This window comes from Eschrichtius robustus, chromosome 11 (assembly GCF_028021215.1).
Source record: "Eschrichtius robustus isolate mEscRob2 chromosome 11, mEscRob2.pri, whole genome shotgun sequence".
Lineage (NCBI taxonomy): Eukaryota > Metazoa > Chordata > Mammalia > Artiodactyla > Eschrichtiidae > Eschrichtius > Eschrichtius robustus.
Window position 1 is genome coordinate 35879854 of NC_090834.1, and position 19554 is coordinate 35899407.

Sequence of the window (19554 nt, forward strand, 5' to 3'; positions counted from 1 at the left end):
GTCAATACCCCTGATGAAAATAGATGTAAAAATCTTCAACAAAATATTAGCAAACTGAATTCAACAATATATAAAAAGAATCATACAACATGATCAAGTGAGACTTATTCCAAGGATGCAAGGCTAGTTCAACATCCACAAATCAATAAACATGATACATACATTTACAAAATGAAGGATAAAAATCATATGATCATTTCCATAGATGCAGAGAAAGCATTTGACAAAATTCAACTTCCAATTATGATAAAAACTCTCAACACAGTGGGTATAGAGGGAACATACAGTGACATAATAAAGGCCATATATGACAAGTCCACAGGCAATATCATATTCAATGGTGAAAAGCTGAAAGCTTTTCCTTTAAGATTAGGAACTACAGAAGGATGCCCACTCTCACTACTTTTATTCAACATAATATTGGAAGTCCTAGACACAGAAATTAGGCTAAAAAAAAAGAAATAAAAGGAATCCCAATTGGAAAGGAAGAAGAAAAAATGTCACTATTTGCAGATGACATGATACTGTATAGAGAAAACAAACTATAGACTCCACCAAAGAAACCTCTTAGAACTAATAAATGAATTCAGTAAAGTTGCAGGATACAAAATCAATATACAGAAATCTGTTGCATTTTTATACACTAATTACAAAATATCAGAAAAGGTAACTAAGAAAACAATCCCATTTACAACTGCATCAAAAAGAGTAAAATACCCAGTAATAAATTTAACCAAGGAGGTGAAAGATGTACATTGAAAACTCTAAGACACTGATGATAAGATGACACAAACAAATGGAAGGGTATACCATGCTTATGAATTGGAAAAATGAATATCATTAAAATGACCGTACTACCCAAGGCAATCTGCGGATTCAATGCGATCCCTATCATTTACCACAGAAGTAGAACTAATAATTCTAAAATTGTATGGAACAATGAAAGACCCTGAATAGACAAAAGAAATCATGAGAAAAACAAACCAAAAAAAAAAGACAAAAAAAAAAAAAAAAAACGCTGGAGGTATCAAACTCCCTGATTTCAAACTAAACTATAAAGTTATAGTAATCAATACAGTATGGTATTGGCATAAAAACAGATGCATAAATCAATGGAACAGAGTAGAGGGCCCAGAAATAAACCCACATATATATGAACAAATAATTTATGACAAAGGAGTCATGAATATACAGTGGGAAAATGACAGTCTCTTCAATAAATGGTGCTGGGAAAACTGGACAGACACATGCAAATAAATGAATCTTGACCACTATCTTATTCCACACACAAAAATCAACTCAAAATGGATTAAAACTTAAAATAGTCCTGAATCCATAAAACTTTTAGAAGAAAACATAGGCAATAAGCTCCTTGCTATCAGTGTTGGCATGGAATTTTTGAATCTGACCCCAAAAGCAAAGGCAACAAAACCAAAAATAAACAAGTGGGACCACATCAAACGGAGAAGCTTCTGCACAGCAAAGGAAACCATCAGCAAAATGTAGTGGTGACCGACTGAATGGGAGAAAATATTTGCAAATCATATATGATAAGGAGTTAATATCCAAAATATATAAAGAATTCAAACAACTCAATAGCGAAAAACAATTTGATTAAAAAATGGGCAGAGGATCTATGTAGATATTTTTTCCAAAACACATACAGATGGCCCACAGGCACATGAAAAGATGTTCAACACCACTAATCATCAGAGAAATGCAAATCAAAACCGCAATGAAATATCACCTCCCATCTGCTATAATGGCCATCATCAAAAAGACAAGAAATAACAAGTTTTGTAGAGGATGTGGAGAGAAGAGAAACTTTGTACACTATTGGTGGGAAAGTATATTGGTGCAGCCACTATTGAAAATGGTACAAAGGTACTTCGAAGTTTAAGAACAGAGATACCATATGATCCAGCTATTCTACTTCTGGGTATTTATCCAAAGAAAATGAAAACACTAATTCAAAAAGATATATCCACTGCTATGTTCATTGTAGCATTATTTACAAGAGCCAAGATATGGATATAACCTAAATTTCCATTGGTGGAGGACTGGATAAAGAAGACATGCTATATACACACAGTGGACTACTACTCAGCCATAAAAAAGGAAACTTTGTCATTTGCAAGAACATGGAGGGACCTCAAAGGCATTATGCTAAGTGAAATAAGTCAGAGAAAGACAAATACCATATGATTTTACTTATATGTGGAATATACAAAACAAAACAAACAAACAAAGAAAATGAAACCAAACTCAGATATAGAGAACAGATTCATGGTTATCAGAAGGGAAGGGAGTTGGAGGGTGGGTGAAATGGGTGAAGGGGGACAACTGTATGGTGACAGATGGTACTAGACTTATTGCACTAATCACTTCACAGCGTATACAAAGATTAAATTACTATGTTGTACACCTGAAACTAATATGTTATGGTACTTCAACTAAAAAAAAAAAAAACTATGTGATAACATTTGAAATAATTATTAAAATGACTTACTTTCTTCTTTCTTGCTAATAATCGCAGGCAGAGTATAAATCTAAAAAACAAAGGAAGTCAGTGAGTTACTTGCAATTAATGACCCAGCACAGAAGATTACCAGGGCGATATTGGTACAATGATACACAAAGGGAGTGTCTTGATTTCAAGGTCTTACAAATACTGTGTCCACAATGCCATCTCCCCAGCCCGACTTCCAATCTCGCCTCCCACTCCTTTCCATCCCCGGCTGTCCTGCCCTGGGCGAAGTTTTACCTCTTTCCCTCTGATCTAAGCATCTCATTCTATTCTCCAACATGATGCATAATTTCCCTTCTTCAGGAAGTATCTCATGATGGATTTCACCTGATTGTTCCTTCCTTAAATTATCTGCTTAGTGTTTTTTTCTCAGTGTGTACAATCCTAACTTGTACTTGTTGAGCTATCACACTGTCTTCTAAATTTCTTCTAGGTCAGGGCTTGCCCCTCAACTGTTAGTGGTAAAGAACCAAGTTCCTTTGTTTTTAATTTTTAATCTGTCGCTGACTGACATTTTTATAAATTACAATAAAATTTAAAGGTAATACACATAATAAAGAATAGATGCAGAGTCCAAATTTTTTATTATTAAATTCAACAGATGTAAAATGACTTCTCATTGCTATAAAATTTTCCAGATGCTTAATCATAATCTCTGCACTCATCTTATTGTAGCCTGGTAACGGTTTGCAGGATGGACTCAGTCTGGGGACCACACTTTGTGTAGCTCTGTTGTTGCATAGGTACTTTTCAGCAAAATGGTCACAGGTTCTCTGCCATTTAAAAGATAGTTTTCAAGGGACAGGCTGGGGTATCCTATTTGCTCTGTGTGCTCATCCCTCTAATCATTTATTGCAGTGTTCTCCACAAAAGTCATCAATGATTTATTCCCTTTTTTATATAAGCCTCCCTGATAATTTTAAGTAAATTATGTCAACATCAAAATAACTATTATAAAAATGGGGATCTGGATAGAGGGAAAATGTCAAGCCACAAACAGTTTTAGCAAAGGAGACTTTTAAACCATGGTCTAGGACCAGGATTAGTTCTTTCCCTGAAACTTGTTCATCATGCTGATCATAAAGCCTAGCACAAGCCTTGCAGAGTGGGCACTCAAGAATTAGTAACTAAATAAAATAATCTAATCAATGTAGCCAAATTAATGATTATAAGTAATTTTTTAAAAGTAATTTTAGGGTTTTAAATTAGTCCTGGAAGTCCCCTGGGGAAACGAATTCAGAAGTTGGTGTCATGTGCCAGTGACACAACACTAGGAAAACAGTAAGAGTCTCTACTCCTCTGATTTGCTATTTTAATATTTTCAAATACACTATAGACATATAAAATTTTTTTCAGATGTACTTTGCAATTATTAGAACAATAAAATCTAAATTATAGAATATGTCATATTCCTACCGGTTCCTTCCCATCCATGGCTTCAAGCCAGAGTTTCCGATTAGCTTCTGAAAAGGCTTGCAATGTGATGATTCCATGCCTATTAAAAAATATTTTATATATTCAATTCACTACTTTTATGCCTTTACACATTTATTATTTTAAAAAAATTCTTAGCTAACTTTAAAAGTAAAATTTGAAGAAAAAGCAGGAAAGAGAAAAAAGAAATGAAAAGAGAGAAAAGAAGATAGGAAAGAGAAGAAAAAAGAAGGAATTTTAAAAATCAAATCAATAAGTGTTTTAGGTATAAGACTATCTGAAGGAGCTTAGGCTCAAACTATTTCCCCTGAAATGACCAAAAAGGATGAAAAGCTACATTCACAGAAGTTCAAAAGCACCGAAACATTCCACAGTATGAGAATGATTAAGATTATGACCCAACGTGGTACAACTAGTCACTAAAAATAACTACAATGAGTATATAGCAATATGGAAAGCCTTATACCATAACTAGTCAATTATTAAGAAGACACTAAAACCAAAGTGTTTACATATACAATGATCACAATATTACAATTAATACGTATAAAAACAACTCTCTCCCATGCCCCCATTCTGAGATAGCTACTTGAGGATGTGCTTCAAGAAAAGAGCAAGCAAAGGGAGGAAGGAAACCAATATAAGAGAGAGAAAAATAGAAAATTCAGAAAAAAGTGAAATTAATCTAATTAATTGTGCAGGCTGTCCATAAGATAAACAGAAAACTAGAGGGTTCTGTGAAAAGGTACATGAAGAAGGAAATTTCATTTAAATATTGTGTGGTTAAAAGCCTGGAGTGAGTTAAAACTGATAAAGGCATATACCTCTACATAAACAGGAAAACAGCTCATTAGACTGATAGGAAAAGAGAAAATGTATTATAAAGATCAAGGTAATTTTATCTTGGAGAATCTAAGCCAGTGTAAAACACAAATAATAACAACAATCAATACTTGTTGGCTGTTTATTATGTGCCAGGCACTGTGTTATAAGTATGTCTCCTTTATTATCTCATTTATTCCTCACAACAACCCTTTGATGTGGGTACTGATTATCCTTGTTTTACAGATGAAACAACTAAAGCACAGAGTTTAACAGTGTGCTCCAAGTATATATCTAGAAAGTGTCGAAAAAAAGAGAAGAGAAATCACTAACATGCTGGTATTTATCTACATAGAAAAACCAGAAGTTCCTACCACAAAACTATTAAAACCAAGAGTTCAACAACTGTGCTGGATATAGACTAATATATAAAAAAATTCATAGCCTTTCTCTATGGCAATCTTAACCATAAAACAAAAAAAGAGTTTCTACTAAAGAATTTAAATAAAAAGAATATACCCAAAAACAAATCTGAAAAAAATATATATGTAAAAGATATGTAAAATCCTTGGGAGAGTTCAACTCACCATTCAACTCCAGTCAAAAGTCCCAAAGGATGTTTTGGAGAGAAAGGGAAACTTAATAAGCAGATCTATAAAGCATAAGAACACAGGGCCAAAATAGCTAACACTATTTTAAAGAAGCATAAGAACAAGGCTATGCCCTACTAAATAGTTAACAAGCTATCGTACATAAGCTATAGTATGTAACAGTGTATATAGTATGTCAGAGTGTATATACAGTGTATACACACACACACACACACACACACACACACACACACACACACAAAGCTAGAGTATTCAGAAAAGCATGGTGGTAACGCAGGGGAAGAAAAATAGATTATGGAATGCAACAGAGATCAAGAAACATACCCCTCCTTATTTTGTTTCTATTCTACTTGTATTGAAACAATAAAGGAACAGAGCTAAATAATTCCACTAGGTGATAAGCTTGAATGCACAACCTTTATGTCTCTCCCAATATTCTGTGGCTAAGAATGCCCAGAACAGTGTTGTGTACATGGTAGGCACTGATTTTCACTGGCTAAAGGAAGCTTATGGAATTTGCAGTTGCGTCTTATTACTCCTTGGGAACAAGGACACTAGATTTCAAAAGCATACAAAAAGGCTGACCCAGGAGCCATGAACAATGCCATCAGGTTCCTTCATTTTGATGGGGACCTCAGTCCACAATATGCACTTTCCCCTAAGGCAGTCATCTTTATTGATTTTCCAGATTCTTCTCTGAGTGATGTTACCCTTTGGTAGCACTCTGTGTCTGATTTATTTTTTTGAAAGCATCATGCAATACTTATTTGTTGAATAAACAAGTGAAAGAATGAAATAAACATATATATTGTCTTTAAAAAAGAGACTGAAAAACAAGCACTTTATGCTGTTTCATATTTACATCTATACATAGAAAGAAATAATTTAGATTATTAAAAAATGTAAAGTGAAAAGTTCAAACCTTTCGACTACTTCTATGTCAAAGCAGAATCGTTTATCAATTGAATCTGTCTTTCGTCGGATACAAGATTTTAATTTAAACATTTCTGGTGAGCTAGTAACAAGGCCATTCTGAAACAAGAAGTGGAGCACATTACTGACATGATGACAAGGTGAACTGAAATATATTAAATACACCATCTAAAGTTTCCATATTAAAATGACAACTTAGAGTGCAGTTTATGTATAAAGATCATAATCACACCCTGTTTCTATAAATACAAAGACTTCTGCCTAATGTTAACTGCCCAACTGTAACACACCAAACCATTTATTAATAAATTAATCATATATACATGTTTTATTCAAAGAATTCTGTGACATACCTGTCTAGTACCCTTCAACATATTTACTTATAATGTTAAATTATACTATAATATGTGTGTGTGTGTGTGTGTGTGTGTGTGTGTGTGTTTGTATTGGAGCCGTAGAGTATTAAATGATAGCTGGCTCAAAACCTCAAGAGAGCTACCAAAATAATAAAGTTCTAGTAGATACTTGCTATAATGTTATTACTATCATGCATACCACGTAATTCCCCTGCTGGTAACCAACTAGTAGTCTGCTGCTAAAACTAAACTAAACCTCTTTTGACAGGATCCAACATAGGCTCAATTCATAATTCTCTTCTATACCTGAAATGCCAGTCAATTTTAAGGGGAATATTTACCTAATGCCTGGTTAATTCTATTGTTTCTGGTTGCAAATCTCTCTTATTAATAGAACTCTGGCTTGGACTATTTATTATTAGCTCACTGACTGTCACATAAACTGACTTTTGGGCAATATCTTTTCTTATGAAACTTTTAGAGTAGAAACTAGGCATGATTATAGCATTTAATAACTTCTTGTGATGGTAGCAATCTAAGGTTTCTTTTTCTCTGGTATGTTCTCCTTTATTTTATGTCTCTTACTTTGAATTATTAGACTCTAATGAATGCCCAAGCACAATAAGTTTCAGCTGATGTATTTGAGTATGTGTCTAAGTTAGATCAACATTTACCTCTGCCATGATCTACACCACAAATTAGCTGAGTAAGTCACTTACTTTCTATTGTCTTTATTTTTTAATCAGGTAAAATGAGGCTAGCCTAAATAATCTTTAGGATAACTCCCAGCTCTAGGATTCTTAGATGATGGTTCAATTATTTAATTCACAGGTCCAATTGTTTGCCATATTCATATCTTAACTCACAAAAAGAGTGTACACTACGCAATAAAGGCGTTGTATTCTGTAGCACTTCCGCATATAAGGTACACTTTGTTCTGTACTGTTCACTACCCATGCGAGACATTCAGTGACTGATTTACTTTAGGGGTAAATAAGCATTGATTGATTTCTTCTGAGAAACTTTGTTGGCCAGCATTTCAGTAAGTAGTACACAGTGCAGAAAAGGAAGTGGCATGCAGGGGCAAACCCGGGCTCCCACAAGAGACCACCTGGAAGAAAGATGCAGATGCCTTGAGCCTGGACCAGCCACTGACAGTCTCTATGGGCTGCTGGCCAACCAACAACGCAAACAACTCTACTGCCAGGGATAGGAGATGACACCTACCAAGGTGTCCCTACATTTAATATAACTGCTTATAAACATTCCATGGCCAAAATAAAAGAAAAATCCTGGCCACTCTTTTTAAGTCTTCAAGGTCACTAAAGTGAGAGAAAAATTTTTGACTTTTCAATTTTTAAAAATTGTGAGCACGTTTATTAGAAAAATAAGCACACATGATTTTTGTTTGTTTTGCTTCCATTACGTAAATAACAAGTTCAATTAAAAATAAAAACAACTCACCATTTTCCCACTGGATTTCATTTCTGAAACACTCATTGTAAATGTTTTACTTCCCTTATCATATGTACAATAATGTTTAGTCCATGTAAAACCAAGTGGTCCTAGTATAAGGAAACAAACATTACAGATTGTTAATAAATGATCTGTATCTAAGTTTGTACAGTTTTTGATGCTATGAAACACAGCTGAGTATTTCCATAGACCATGCAAGTTGGGAATGTTTACTGTGAGTGAGAAAGGCTAGTCTGGAGCAAGAGTGGTGTAGGGTAGAGGGTCTTGCAGCCAAACAACTTGGCTTTATTTACAGTTCCGACACTCACTCTGTAAACTCAGGAGTTACTTTAGATCTGAACTTCAGTTACCTCATCTGTAAAAGTGGTATACTTGCATCCCGTAGAGGTAGGAAGAATGAGAAATGACAGTCTGAGGTACTATAACAGGTCTCCTTACTTCCATCTTTGTCCTCTATTTTTGAAACTGCCAGAAATACCCTGCTAAAAATTTAGCCAGGTCATTTCACCCCTTTGTTCAAAACCCTCCAGTTGTTTCCCACATTACCCCAGATAAAAACCAAAGGCCCCACATGACCTGGCTCCTCAGTACTGATCTCACTGCCTTTTGCCTCATATACTCTGCTCCAGCTACACTGGCCCCCTTGCTGATCTCAGAACTCAGTGAATGCATTTCTACCCCAGGGCATTTGCACTTCACTGGACCACTTTTCCTTCAGATAGCTGCATGACCATGTCACTTCTTTCAGGTCTTTTCCTAAATGTCACCTTTATAAAATGGCCTTTTCTGTAGAGATAGCTAACATCACAGCACCCTCACCTTGATATTTCTTATCTCTCTTTCTTGTTTTAACTTTATTTCTTCACTTTACCACTGATAGGACTAACATTTTACTAATTCACCCAATTTATTGTCTGTCTCCATCACTAAGGCTCTATGCGAACAGGAACCAGTGATGTTCTGCTGACTAGTATATTCTTAATCCTTAGAACAGGGCCAGACATACAGCTGTTCCTCAATAAAGATTTGATAAATGAATGCAGGAATGAATCACTCATCTTTCTCTAAGACCTTACTGACCATAGAGTTATTTCCTCTTAACACTAATCTGAAAAAAGTGAACTCAAATTACTCTTTAAAATGAAAATAATTTCTACCATTTATATTAAAAGCTGTATATGTAAACCGCTCACTTTCTTTTTCCCCATAAACACAATCCTGCTGTGGTGTGCAACCCTTTCCCACAGTGTGTCACTTAATCATCCAGTAGTCTTAAAAACTGTTTAATGCTGCTTCACCAGGGCTCAGGAATGCACCATAAGTTCAATTTTTTCATGACCCAGGTAGAAGACCTTCAGCTTTTCCCCAGGGAAGCCAATTATCCTGCACCCAAATGCCGTAGAGGGCTGAGTGGGTTGAAAATGGAGTTTGTTTCCTATAGCTTCTCCATGTAGGGTCCCATCTGGCTTAACACCTGGATCTCTCTAGCAACAATTATGTACAATGTTATTGCTGGCTTGGTTTTACAACCATATATCCAAAAGCAAGAAACTGAATTGTAAAAATGCACTGCTTGAGAAAAGTGTTTCAAGAGCCATTTGAATTTTTTTTCTTTAATAATAGTGCCCTTGGTGTCATGTTTAGCTTTAATACTTAAACCACTCCAGATTTTAAAATTATGGGGTGCAGCTATATACTTGGTAATTACTGTATAAGGATTACTGCAATTAACTTCAATTCTGTTTTGGGACCATTTCACACTATAATACTTAACAATACTTGTTGATAACTCTGTTACACGTGGTGTAAAACACTTACAGGCTTAGAGCTGATTAGTGGAAAGTGGCTGGATAGAAATCCTTATAGTGACTTTACTACTTAGGAAGTGATTTATGAAGCAATATTAACTGTAATTTTTAAATAAAGCTGCTGCAACACTCTGATGACATTTTAGACCCAAGGTGTTTTTTCCTGCCTCCATCTTAAGTTCAGAACCTCGTGCATTTAATCTTCAAGTGTGCGGCACACACATGCTGCTTTCTTTAAAGTTGCCTGGCACCAGGCCAGGGCAGACGTTCTTAGGCAAGCAATTCTAAGTCCCTAAAAAAAGTCTGGGTAAATAGAATTTATTATAGCTCTAAAGTTGCAAAACAAAACAAGTTTAATTATCTTACCCAGTGATCATCTGAGGTTGCTGAGATGATGTCTGTGGAATGGGAGGGAATTAACATTCACTGAATACCTACTAAGTGCCAACATTTTATCTAGGAACTTTTAAAGTCAGACATTATAAAGAACATTTTACATAAAAGAAAATAAAGCTTAAGAGCTGCAGATGGTGCTACTTTCTTCATCAATAGGACATGAGATTGGAGTTGCTCTTTTCAGAGGAATGATATTTTTCAGGAGTTGTCTTAAGAATTAAATGAGATAAATATAAATTACACAGAATAGTAAGGGCTCCTAGAAGCACAATGGTATTATTATGCACCACTACTGATAACAGAGACATTTTACATACACTGTCTCTAATTCTTGCAATATTATTATGAGATAGATATAAATATCCCTCTTTTATAAATGAGGAGACTGAGCTCAGAAAGTTGCCTACCTAGAATCACCCAGTTAACAGGTAGCATAAAATTCCAACATAGTTCTGTCTGACTCTGGACCCCATGCTCTTCCTGGTTAAACTGGAGTCTACTAGAATGCAATTTAATGTTTGCCTAGAGGTGGGTAACATACAAACCACATATCCAGATAAAGTGGAATGCTATGTCTAAACAGCAATAATCTGCTACCACCCCATTACATCCATGTCCATTTATCACTCAATTTACAGCTCTGATATTTACTATTGATCACTGGTTGCTAGTTGTGTGAGTTTATCTGGTGCCTTCCACTATAGAATAAACACCTTGAAGGCACATTCTTCATCTCATTTTCTGTTCCCCACAGGACTTATTCAGTGATAGCAAGAGTACAATCAATATGTCTTAGTGAACTGGTCAGATTTTCTTAATATAAACGCTTTCAAAGATTCCAAGTAGAAAGGGGCTTTGAATACTTGTCCCTTATAGAAAAATAATTCCAACAGCATATAAATCCATTCATTTTTCCTTTTTAAATCCCTAGGCAAGGGGAAGAGGGGTGGATGGTAAGTGGGAATTAAAGGAGGGAGGGATTATATTGGGGCATAAGAACACTTTTGAAGGTGATGAATATGTTGATTGTGGTGATGGCTTCACAGGTGCACACATATGGCAAAACTGATCAAACTGTACTTTTTAAATATGTGCAGTTTGCTGCATGCCAAGTGTGCCTCGTTAAAGCTATAAAAATAACACCGGCAGATACAGAGAAAAATGGAGGTGGAAGCTGTCGTGGGAGCAGGAAGACAACATCATAAGAGAGGATGCTAAAAACAGAGGAGCCCAACTGTGAGAGCCTCGAACGCCATGCACGGCCAGGGCCATCACAGGAGAGGCACAACTAAGCAAGCATTGCAGGGAGCTGCTGGAAGCTCTCTGAGAATGGACTGAGATGGACAAGCCTGGGGGTGAGAAGAGAACAGTTAGGAGGTCACTGCAAGACTGCGGAGATGGAGAGAAGGTGTGGGTTCAAAGTGAATCGACAAGACAAATGGACAGACTTGGTCCCAGGCTACGGAGAGACACTAGAGTTGAAGATTTACCTGAGTTTTGTAGTCTAAGAGTAGATGTTATCATTTAGAGGGCAAGGAACTCTCAGAAAAAAAGGTCAGTGCCACAAAGGGCTTTATGATCAGTTCAGCCTGACCCAGAGGAGAAGTCAGGTATCTTAGAACAAAAGATACCAACATCAGACAGCTGCATAAAACACTGCATTTTGTCCACCCATCCAGCCCTGAAATTATTAAAGGAACTATGCTTTTATTTTTATTATTTTTATTTTTTTAAACATCTTTATTGGAGTAGAATTGCTTTACAATGGTATGTTAGTTTCTGCTTTATAACAAAGTGAATCAGTTATACATATACATATGTCCCCATATCTCTTCCCTCTTGCGTCTCCCTCCCTCCCACCCTCCCTATCCCACCCCTCTAGGTGGTCACAAAGCACTGAGCTGATCTCCCCATGCTATGCGGCTGCTGCCCACTAGCTATCTATTTTATGCTTGGTAGTGTATATATGTCCATGCCACTCTCTCACTTTGTCCCAGCTTACCCTTCCCTTTCCCCGTGTCCTCAAGTCCATTCTCTAGTAGGTCTGTGACTTTATTCCCGTCTTGCCCCTAGGTTCTCCATGACCACTTTTTTTTTTTTTTTTTTTTTTTAGATTCCATATATATGTGTTAGCATACGGTATTTGTTTTTCTCTTTCTCACTTACTTCACTTTGTATGACAGACTCTAGGTCCATCCACCTCACTACAAATAACTCAATTTTCATTTCTTTTTATGGCTGAGTAATATTCCATTGTATATATGTGCCACATCTTCTTTATCCATTCATCTGTTGATGGACACTTAGGTTGCTTCCATGTCCTGGCTATTGTAAATAGAGCTGCAATGAACATTTTTGCACATGACTCTTTTTGAATTATGGTTTTCTCAGGGTACATGCCCAGTAGTGGGATTGCTGGGTCATATGGTAGGAACTATGCTTTTAGTTTGATCCAAATGTCCAACAGCTGGGGAATGGGTAAGCAAACCACGGCACCATCCAATGGATAAACTACCAAGTAGTAATTGAACAGGGCATATTTGAAGGTTATATACACAAGAATTTTGCTAGGTAATCCAAAGCTTTTTTGTTTAGAACAAGATATTGTATATTCACAAAGCTTTTCGCAACTGTGTTAACAATGGGGGGGGGAACCTCAAGAAATAAAATATTACTGAGTTAAAATGAATAAAAAATCTTCAGGCAAGAGGATGGCACTTCCTCTACCAGATGCAGGTTTGAACAGGCCTCACTATCCACAAATTCTTCCACTCAGCAAAATGTGAGCTCCCCTCCAGGTACCCTCACAGTGAGGCTCTCAAATATGGAATAATTATTCAGTATTCAAACATTTCCTTAGAGTCCTGAGTCAAATCCATATACTGTATATATGACCAAAGAATCGGTCTTTTTCATGAAATTTTGGTAAAGCCTATTTAGGATATTCTAATTAGAGAATAGATAGGCAGGTAATCAGATTTACCATTTTAACATCTGAAAGCAGCAGACTGGTCAAAGGTAGTTACGAGAGAGAAAGTCCTGGAACCAGACCTCCTGAGCCAGCAGCCCTCTACCACCTATGTAGTAATAAATGTTTGCCAAGATAACTGGATCAAACTGTTATTTGTTTGCATATTGCTAAGGATCAAATGAGCATCACCTAGGCATGTAAAATATAAAATATGTTGGCATTTTAGTGATCATTTTGCATCCTGTCCAAAAAACTTTCACAGTCAACCCAACATCTACAGCTTCCGCATCTCAAACCCTTTAACTATAATGTCTTCTAACCAAAACAACTACATTGATCTATTGTCTACGGATATGGAGACTTGGAGCAGTGCTACTGCATGTGGTCTGTGAGTCCCAGTATGTGAGGAAAAGTACAGAAAGTGAGAATAAGCATTTCAAAACTTCCAGAGCAATTTGAGATTACTGCAAAATCCAAGCACGTGATTTTTTGTTTTACGATGACACTGGTCCATGATGCACTGGAAATAAAAACAACTGTTCCTTTAGCACAAACAGTAAGAGAGTGCTTTAGGGCATTCTGGTTTGAAATAGAGAGTTAACTTAGTCAGACTTGTTCCACTTTACGACAAGAAAGGACCCTAGTTATACAAGTTTGAATGGCTTTTTATTAATTTTTGTGAGAAAAACTTTCTTAGTGTGAAGCAATTATAGTAGTGTTCTATTGGGTCTGATGCTTATTTCCTAACATCAGGAAGTAAAGAGTGCCAGTTTGACATTACATAATTGCCAGTTTTACTCCTGAAAACTGTCAGAGCACAGAATTAAATGAAATAATGCTGCTGAAGGGGAAAACTATTACCAAAGTCACCAAGATGATTCATCTGATAAAGGCTTTGATTTTTAATTCTCCATGAAACTTTAAATTGAGATTAGATATCACAATTAAATTCTAAACCTGAACTTGTGTTACTGTATCATCATGAAAAGTGTAAGTTCCAAGTTCAATAACATATCGACTTAGAGAATCTGATGGTGCAAAGGGGAAGAACTTCCACACTTCGGTGGCAGTGGTTGGCAGAGCAGACTAAGTAGTATAAAGCTGTCAGGAATTTCAGTCTTCCTACTTGAAGGAAAAGAAACTAACCAACTCACATCTCACAGAATCAGAATGTTAATCATAAGAGACATTAACTTATGTCTTTGCAACTCACGTTTCTCCTGGACATAAAGGTAGCCTTCCATCGTCCACTGGCTGGGTGGTCTGTAATCTTGACTGGCAGATTTCATCCTTTGCATCAACCGCTCTACCTCTTGTCGCGTACTTTCAAAATTATTCCTTGTCTTAAGTAAACAGAAACAACAATTTCATTCATTGTTTTCTACCAGTTTTGAGGAACCTCAGCCTAAAGTTTCAAAACTGCAAATGGTGCAAAGGATAACCTTGATTCTTTCAGGACTGTTCACCATATCCACAACCCTCTCCGTTGAATCCTATGCTCTAATTTTGAATTACTTTAGTGAAACTTTGCTGAATGACCTTCTGCATGTCTCTCTTTGAATCTGTGTGTGTGTGTGTGTGTGTGTGTGTGTGTGTATGTTTCATCCAATTTCCCGCTTAACATTACCTAGGGGGACAACTTATAGTTTTACAAATACGCAATACTAATTAAATAGAGTTTTATATGCCATAATACCTAAGGTAAAAGGTAAGATACACAGGGACTTAATTTCTTTTGGGGGTTAAAATAAATCCACATACTTTTGATACATGTGGCACTTACCAAGAAAAAAGTTCATCACTTTTATTCCAAACACTTTTTTGAAGACTTATCACTTAGCTTGTTTTTCAGAAATCCTAATATAGTTATCAAGAAGTCAGTGCGTAAATTAACTCATAAAAATGAATAGGTTTCCAAGTTCTAACTTCTTCTATTGTAAGAAATAGCTTATTCACATTATAGCAAGTTTACTTAAGGGAAGACATAGAAAGCATAAGGCTTTTCTCTATGAAAATCAATTTTGTATTCAGGCCACATTATCTCAACAATATTCATTTGGAAACATAAAAGTCATCACCATCCAACTCTAAGATTTTGTTATGGCCCCTACTAAAAGACCTGAATCTCAAAGTAAGTTAAGAAAGTTTTCTTAATTGCCACTTTTGCCACTTTTCCCTTTTAAACATAAGGATCAGAATTTTTTCTAATACTTTACCTGTCTCCTGTTCTTAAATCCCAGGAATCTTACTGTAATTGCATTTAATATGGAGATAAATAATAAAAATACTTTGGATTTTATAACTTTCCCTTTTAATATTTACTGAAAAAGCCCAAATGCATTCCATATTGAAAAACAATGGAATGAATTGAATGTGAAATCGATTCTGCTAGAAAATCTAGGTTAAATAAAAAGCTAAACTCGAAACACAGGTGGAATAAATCCAATCACATATTTCTCATGGGACACTCCAACTCCATATTTCTATTTGCTGAACATCTTTATAATGGCAAGAATCAGGTAAAGAGTGAAAGGCATGCTTTTTATAGAAAATTAAGTGAAACCTTCACAAATTATTTTCGCTATAGAGTACTAGACAGGGTTTCAGAAATAACTTTTCATTTATACAACATCCTCAACAATTAAGATTTTGTTATTTGTCATATTTGATCATGCAGAAATGGATTGGCTAACTTTTTTTTTAAGTGTAACTGGTGTTCAGCATACGTAAATCAGAATTTGTCTAACTATGCAGTCAGATATTAAAAGGATTGATTGGAGAACTTTACAAAATAAACCCTGACAGAAATAGATAGGATGTTTGTAAATAATTCTCCCTGTAGCTTTAAAGCAGCTATTATGAATGCTTCAAAACCACATTTAAATTTATTTTTACGAAACACTAAATATCAGCTATATAATAGTACAACTTCAGGGAGGAAGGGACAGTGTGAAAGTCCACCTGTTCATTTCACAAATATAGACATGCTGCCCTCTCAGGAAATACAACTTGCCTAAGGTTACCCAGTAAAATAATGAAAACGCTAGATAAAGGCAAAAGCTTCCAAGGTTTCTGCACCTCAGATATTTTTATTTTTATGAAATTTGCCCGTTTATATTTTTCTAACTCTAAAGAGTTAATAAGATTAACTCTTTCCTGGCATACTTTCAACCAGCAATTATAAAAAAAAATTAATAAATTTATTAAGTGGTTTTTCTAAATGAGTGAGCTTTTTTTGTACTTAGGTAAGTTTTTGAAAGATTCCAAGGTTCAATTTGGTCATAACTCAGTTGCCCTGGGATCATCTTATTCACTAAGGAGAGGCAGTGAGAACAGGTATAGTCTTACATTCTGCAAGTTGAACTGCAGCTGTTGTTTATATGGTGCAAATTCCTGGGCGAGTTCATATCCCTCGTGGTAAAAAGTAAATAAACCCTGAAGGAATGACAAAAGCTGCAAAAATAAAGAGATAAAAAAGAAACCATGAAAACGTGCTTTTTAAAAATGATGATCAAATATAATAAATTACAGAAATTATATTTCATTCTAATCTCTCAAGCTAACAAATATTGAATCTCCTTAGCTAAGTAGGCACTAGAATTATGGATGTGAAACAGAAGACATGGAAGTTAATTTTTACTTCCTTTTCGGTAGACGTGATTTAATATTTAAGTCTTGTCATGGACAGGTGTCAAGTCAAGTTAAGTACTCTAATCTTCCAATGCACTGACGAAATATCCAGGAGAGAACATTAATGGGGATAAAGACCAAAGGAACATAGAAGAGATTCTAACCAAAATAGGAAGAGAGTCTAACCAAATTCAAACATGTGCAGATGTGAGGAAGACTAAACCAGTAAATTAGAGATAAAAGTACCCAAGGAAAGGAATAAGGATGGTCAGATGAAATTAAGAAAAATATCACAAGGTGGCAGTACTGGTTTGGGTATTAAACAGACAACACTTAAGCAAGCAGCAGGAAGAACTCAAAACAGAGGGAAGAGTTGAGCAAAAACATGGAGCTAGATACAGATCTTTCATGTAAGAGTTAGAGTAAAATCTCCTTTAGAAAAGCACAATTTCTACGATCCTAGCCTTCTAATCCCAAATTCATATGCGCTTATTTATGATGTTCTTATTTGTAAAGCAAGAGCAGCTCTCCATAGAGTTACAGGACACAGTTGTTTGTATGAAATGTTATAACTGAAAAATAATTTACTTAAATTTTTTCATTTAATTCACTGGGATTTTATTCCACAGACATGTCCACCAATTCAATCTCATCCACAACTTCTTCCTACAATAAAGTTAGAAAATATTTTTGAGAAGTGGCTAATGTTTTTCTGATTCAAATAGCATAATATGTCTGTAAACTATTATTTTAAATTAAGGAAGAAACACAATTTGAAACCATTTTCATATGTGAATAACATCCTGTCATTTCCTCTGTCTGGGGAAGAAGGAAGATTCAGCTAAGCATCAACTGGTATGTGTGTTATGATTTCCAACAGTTAAATACTGATTCTACAATGACCTAATGCTCTTCTTCCTATAACAAGTCAACTTCTTACAAAATTATGTTCGTTTTGGAAAGCATATACTTTCAAATTGGTTTTAAGTTGTTATATTTTAAAGAATTTCCTTCACTTGTTCAACAGTTCCTGATAATGTGTCCAAATCTATTGTTTGCAAATTTTAGAACTATTTTACACTGTCAATGTTACAACAATAATTATTATCAAAACTAAAATTCAACAGCTTATCCTTTACTAAAAGGATGCTATATTTGTTAAATTATCCAATAATTTAAGATATATAGTTTGCACATACTGTGGCCCAATTAAAAAGAACTGTATCTTAAAATAGGATTAAAATTACCTTTAATTAACTGAGGCTTGGATATGTAATTTAGAGATTTTCAGAGACAAAATAAGAAAATATTTTTGAAGTATTTAGGCCTTCTAAGTATCTGAATAATAGTTTATGAAGTTGTTGGAAGGAGTATTGTTTAATTTTTTAATGTCTATAATTAGCCCACAATTAAACTGTCTTATTAAGAACTGGATGCCATAAAAGAAAGATACTATTCTAATATCATGCTAAGTCCAAAGAATCTAACTTATGAAGAAGATACTTTAAGAATACCTGCAATAAATATTCCTATGAAACACCCAATCCCCTGAGATTCATCTCCTATTGGCAACTTCTGGTAAAATTCAGATTCACTTAGTAGCAAACAAATATGTTTTAATCTCACAATGCATGCTGAGCACCCACTAGGAACAGCACAGTTCTTTGGGAGGTACAGAAAAATTATATACAAAGAGCCACCTATCTTTTACTTTTGTCCCACATCTACTTTGGAAGTAGCATTTGGGAAAGTTTAATAAAGACAGCATGTATGAAGTAACTGCCTCTAGATGGTAGCAAAGTTAAACATTTCTTAGGTTTGAATATATACTCATTTATTTCATCCTCAATAAATTCCATGATGTTAAATTAAGGAAACTTAATAGGACAGCCTGACAATCTTTAAGAATTGCATCTCCCTCGTGTCATTTTCTCTGTTCAATGTGCCTGAGTTGGTGGAGTGGTGGGAGAAAGACTACTGTCTCAGCTTACCTTAAAGTAAACCTGGCTTTTAAATAAAAGTAACAATCACTACAAACTACTAGATAGATTAGGTTTTAATATTAAGAAAGGCACTTTTATCATCAGGACAAACTCATATAGCATTTCATTATTCCCAAGGGCTTTAGAATCAAATGACTTCTCCACTCCAAAAACCTGACCAAATGTAAAAACTGATACTGCCTTTATAGATAATCATTTAGCAAAACCCATTACAAGTCAGTAAGGGAACAGCTATTCATAATTTCCCAGCCCATTAATCACCGGGTTTCAAGCCTTAAGGGCCCACAGTTACCAGTGATACTGTGAATAGCAAAGTGAAAAAAGGTGTCGGGGTTTAGCATGGGAGTGAGGGGCAGACCTCTGAAGCAATTTAAAGTAATTCCAGTAATTCAAGATGACTGCTGTCCAAACTGAGCAGCACTGGGGTAATCAACACAGTGTGATATTGGAACAAGGACAGACGTATAAATCAGTGGAGGAGAGCTGAAAGTCTAGAAGTAAACCCATACATCTATGGTCAACTTATTTTCCACAAGGGTGCCAAGACCATACAGTGGATAAAGAATAGTCTTTTCAACAAAGAATTC

At 35.4% G+C, this 19554-nt stretch overlaps 1 protein-coding gene across 1 annotated transcript in view; it reads right to left on the minus strand.

Annotated features, from left to right (window-relative positions):
- Positions 1-19554, minus strand: part of ARHGAP42 (Rho GTPase activating protein 42) — a 281271-nt gene that overhangs the window by 42694 nt on the left and 219023 nt on the right. The window contains exons 7-12 of the mRNA XM_068554521.1: positions 16683-16787; positions 14548-14677; positions 8148-8248; positions 6317-6426; positions 3944-4022; positions 2510-2549 (exon numbers count right to left, since the gene is read on the minus strand). Coding sequence (XP_068410622.1) covers positions 2510-2549; positions 3944-4022; positions 6317-6426; positions 8148-8248; positions 14548-14677; positions 16683-16787 — 565 coding nt within the window. The remainder of the gene's footprint in view (positions 1-2509; positions 2550-3943; positions 4023-6316; positions 6427-8147; positions 8249-14547; positions 14678-16682; positions 16788-19554) is intronic.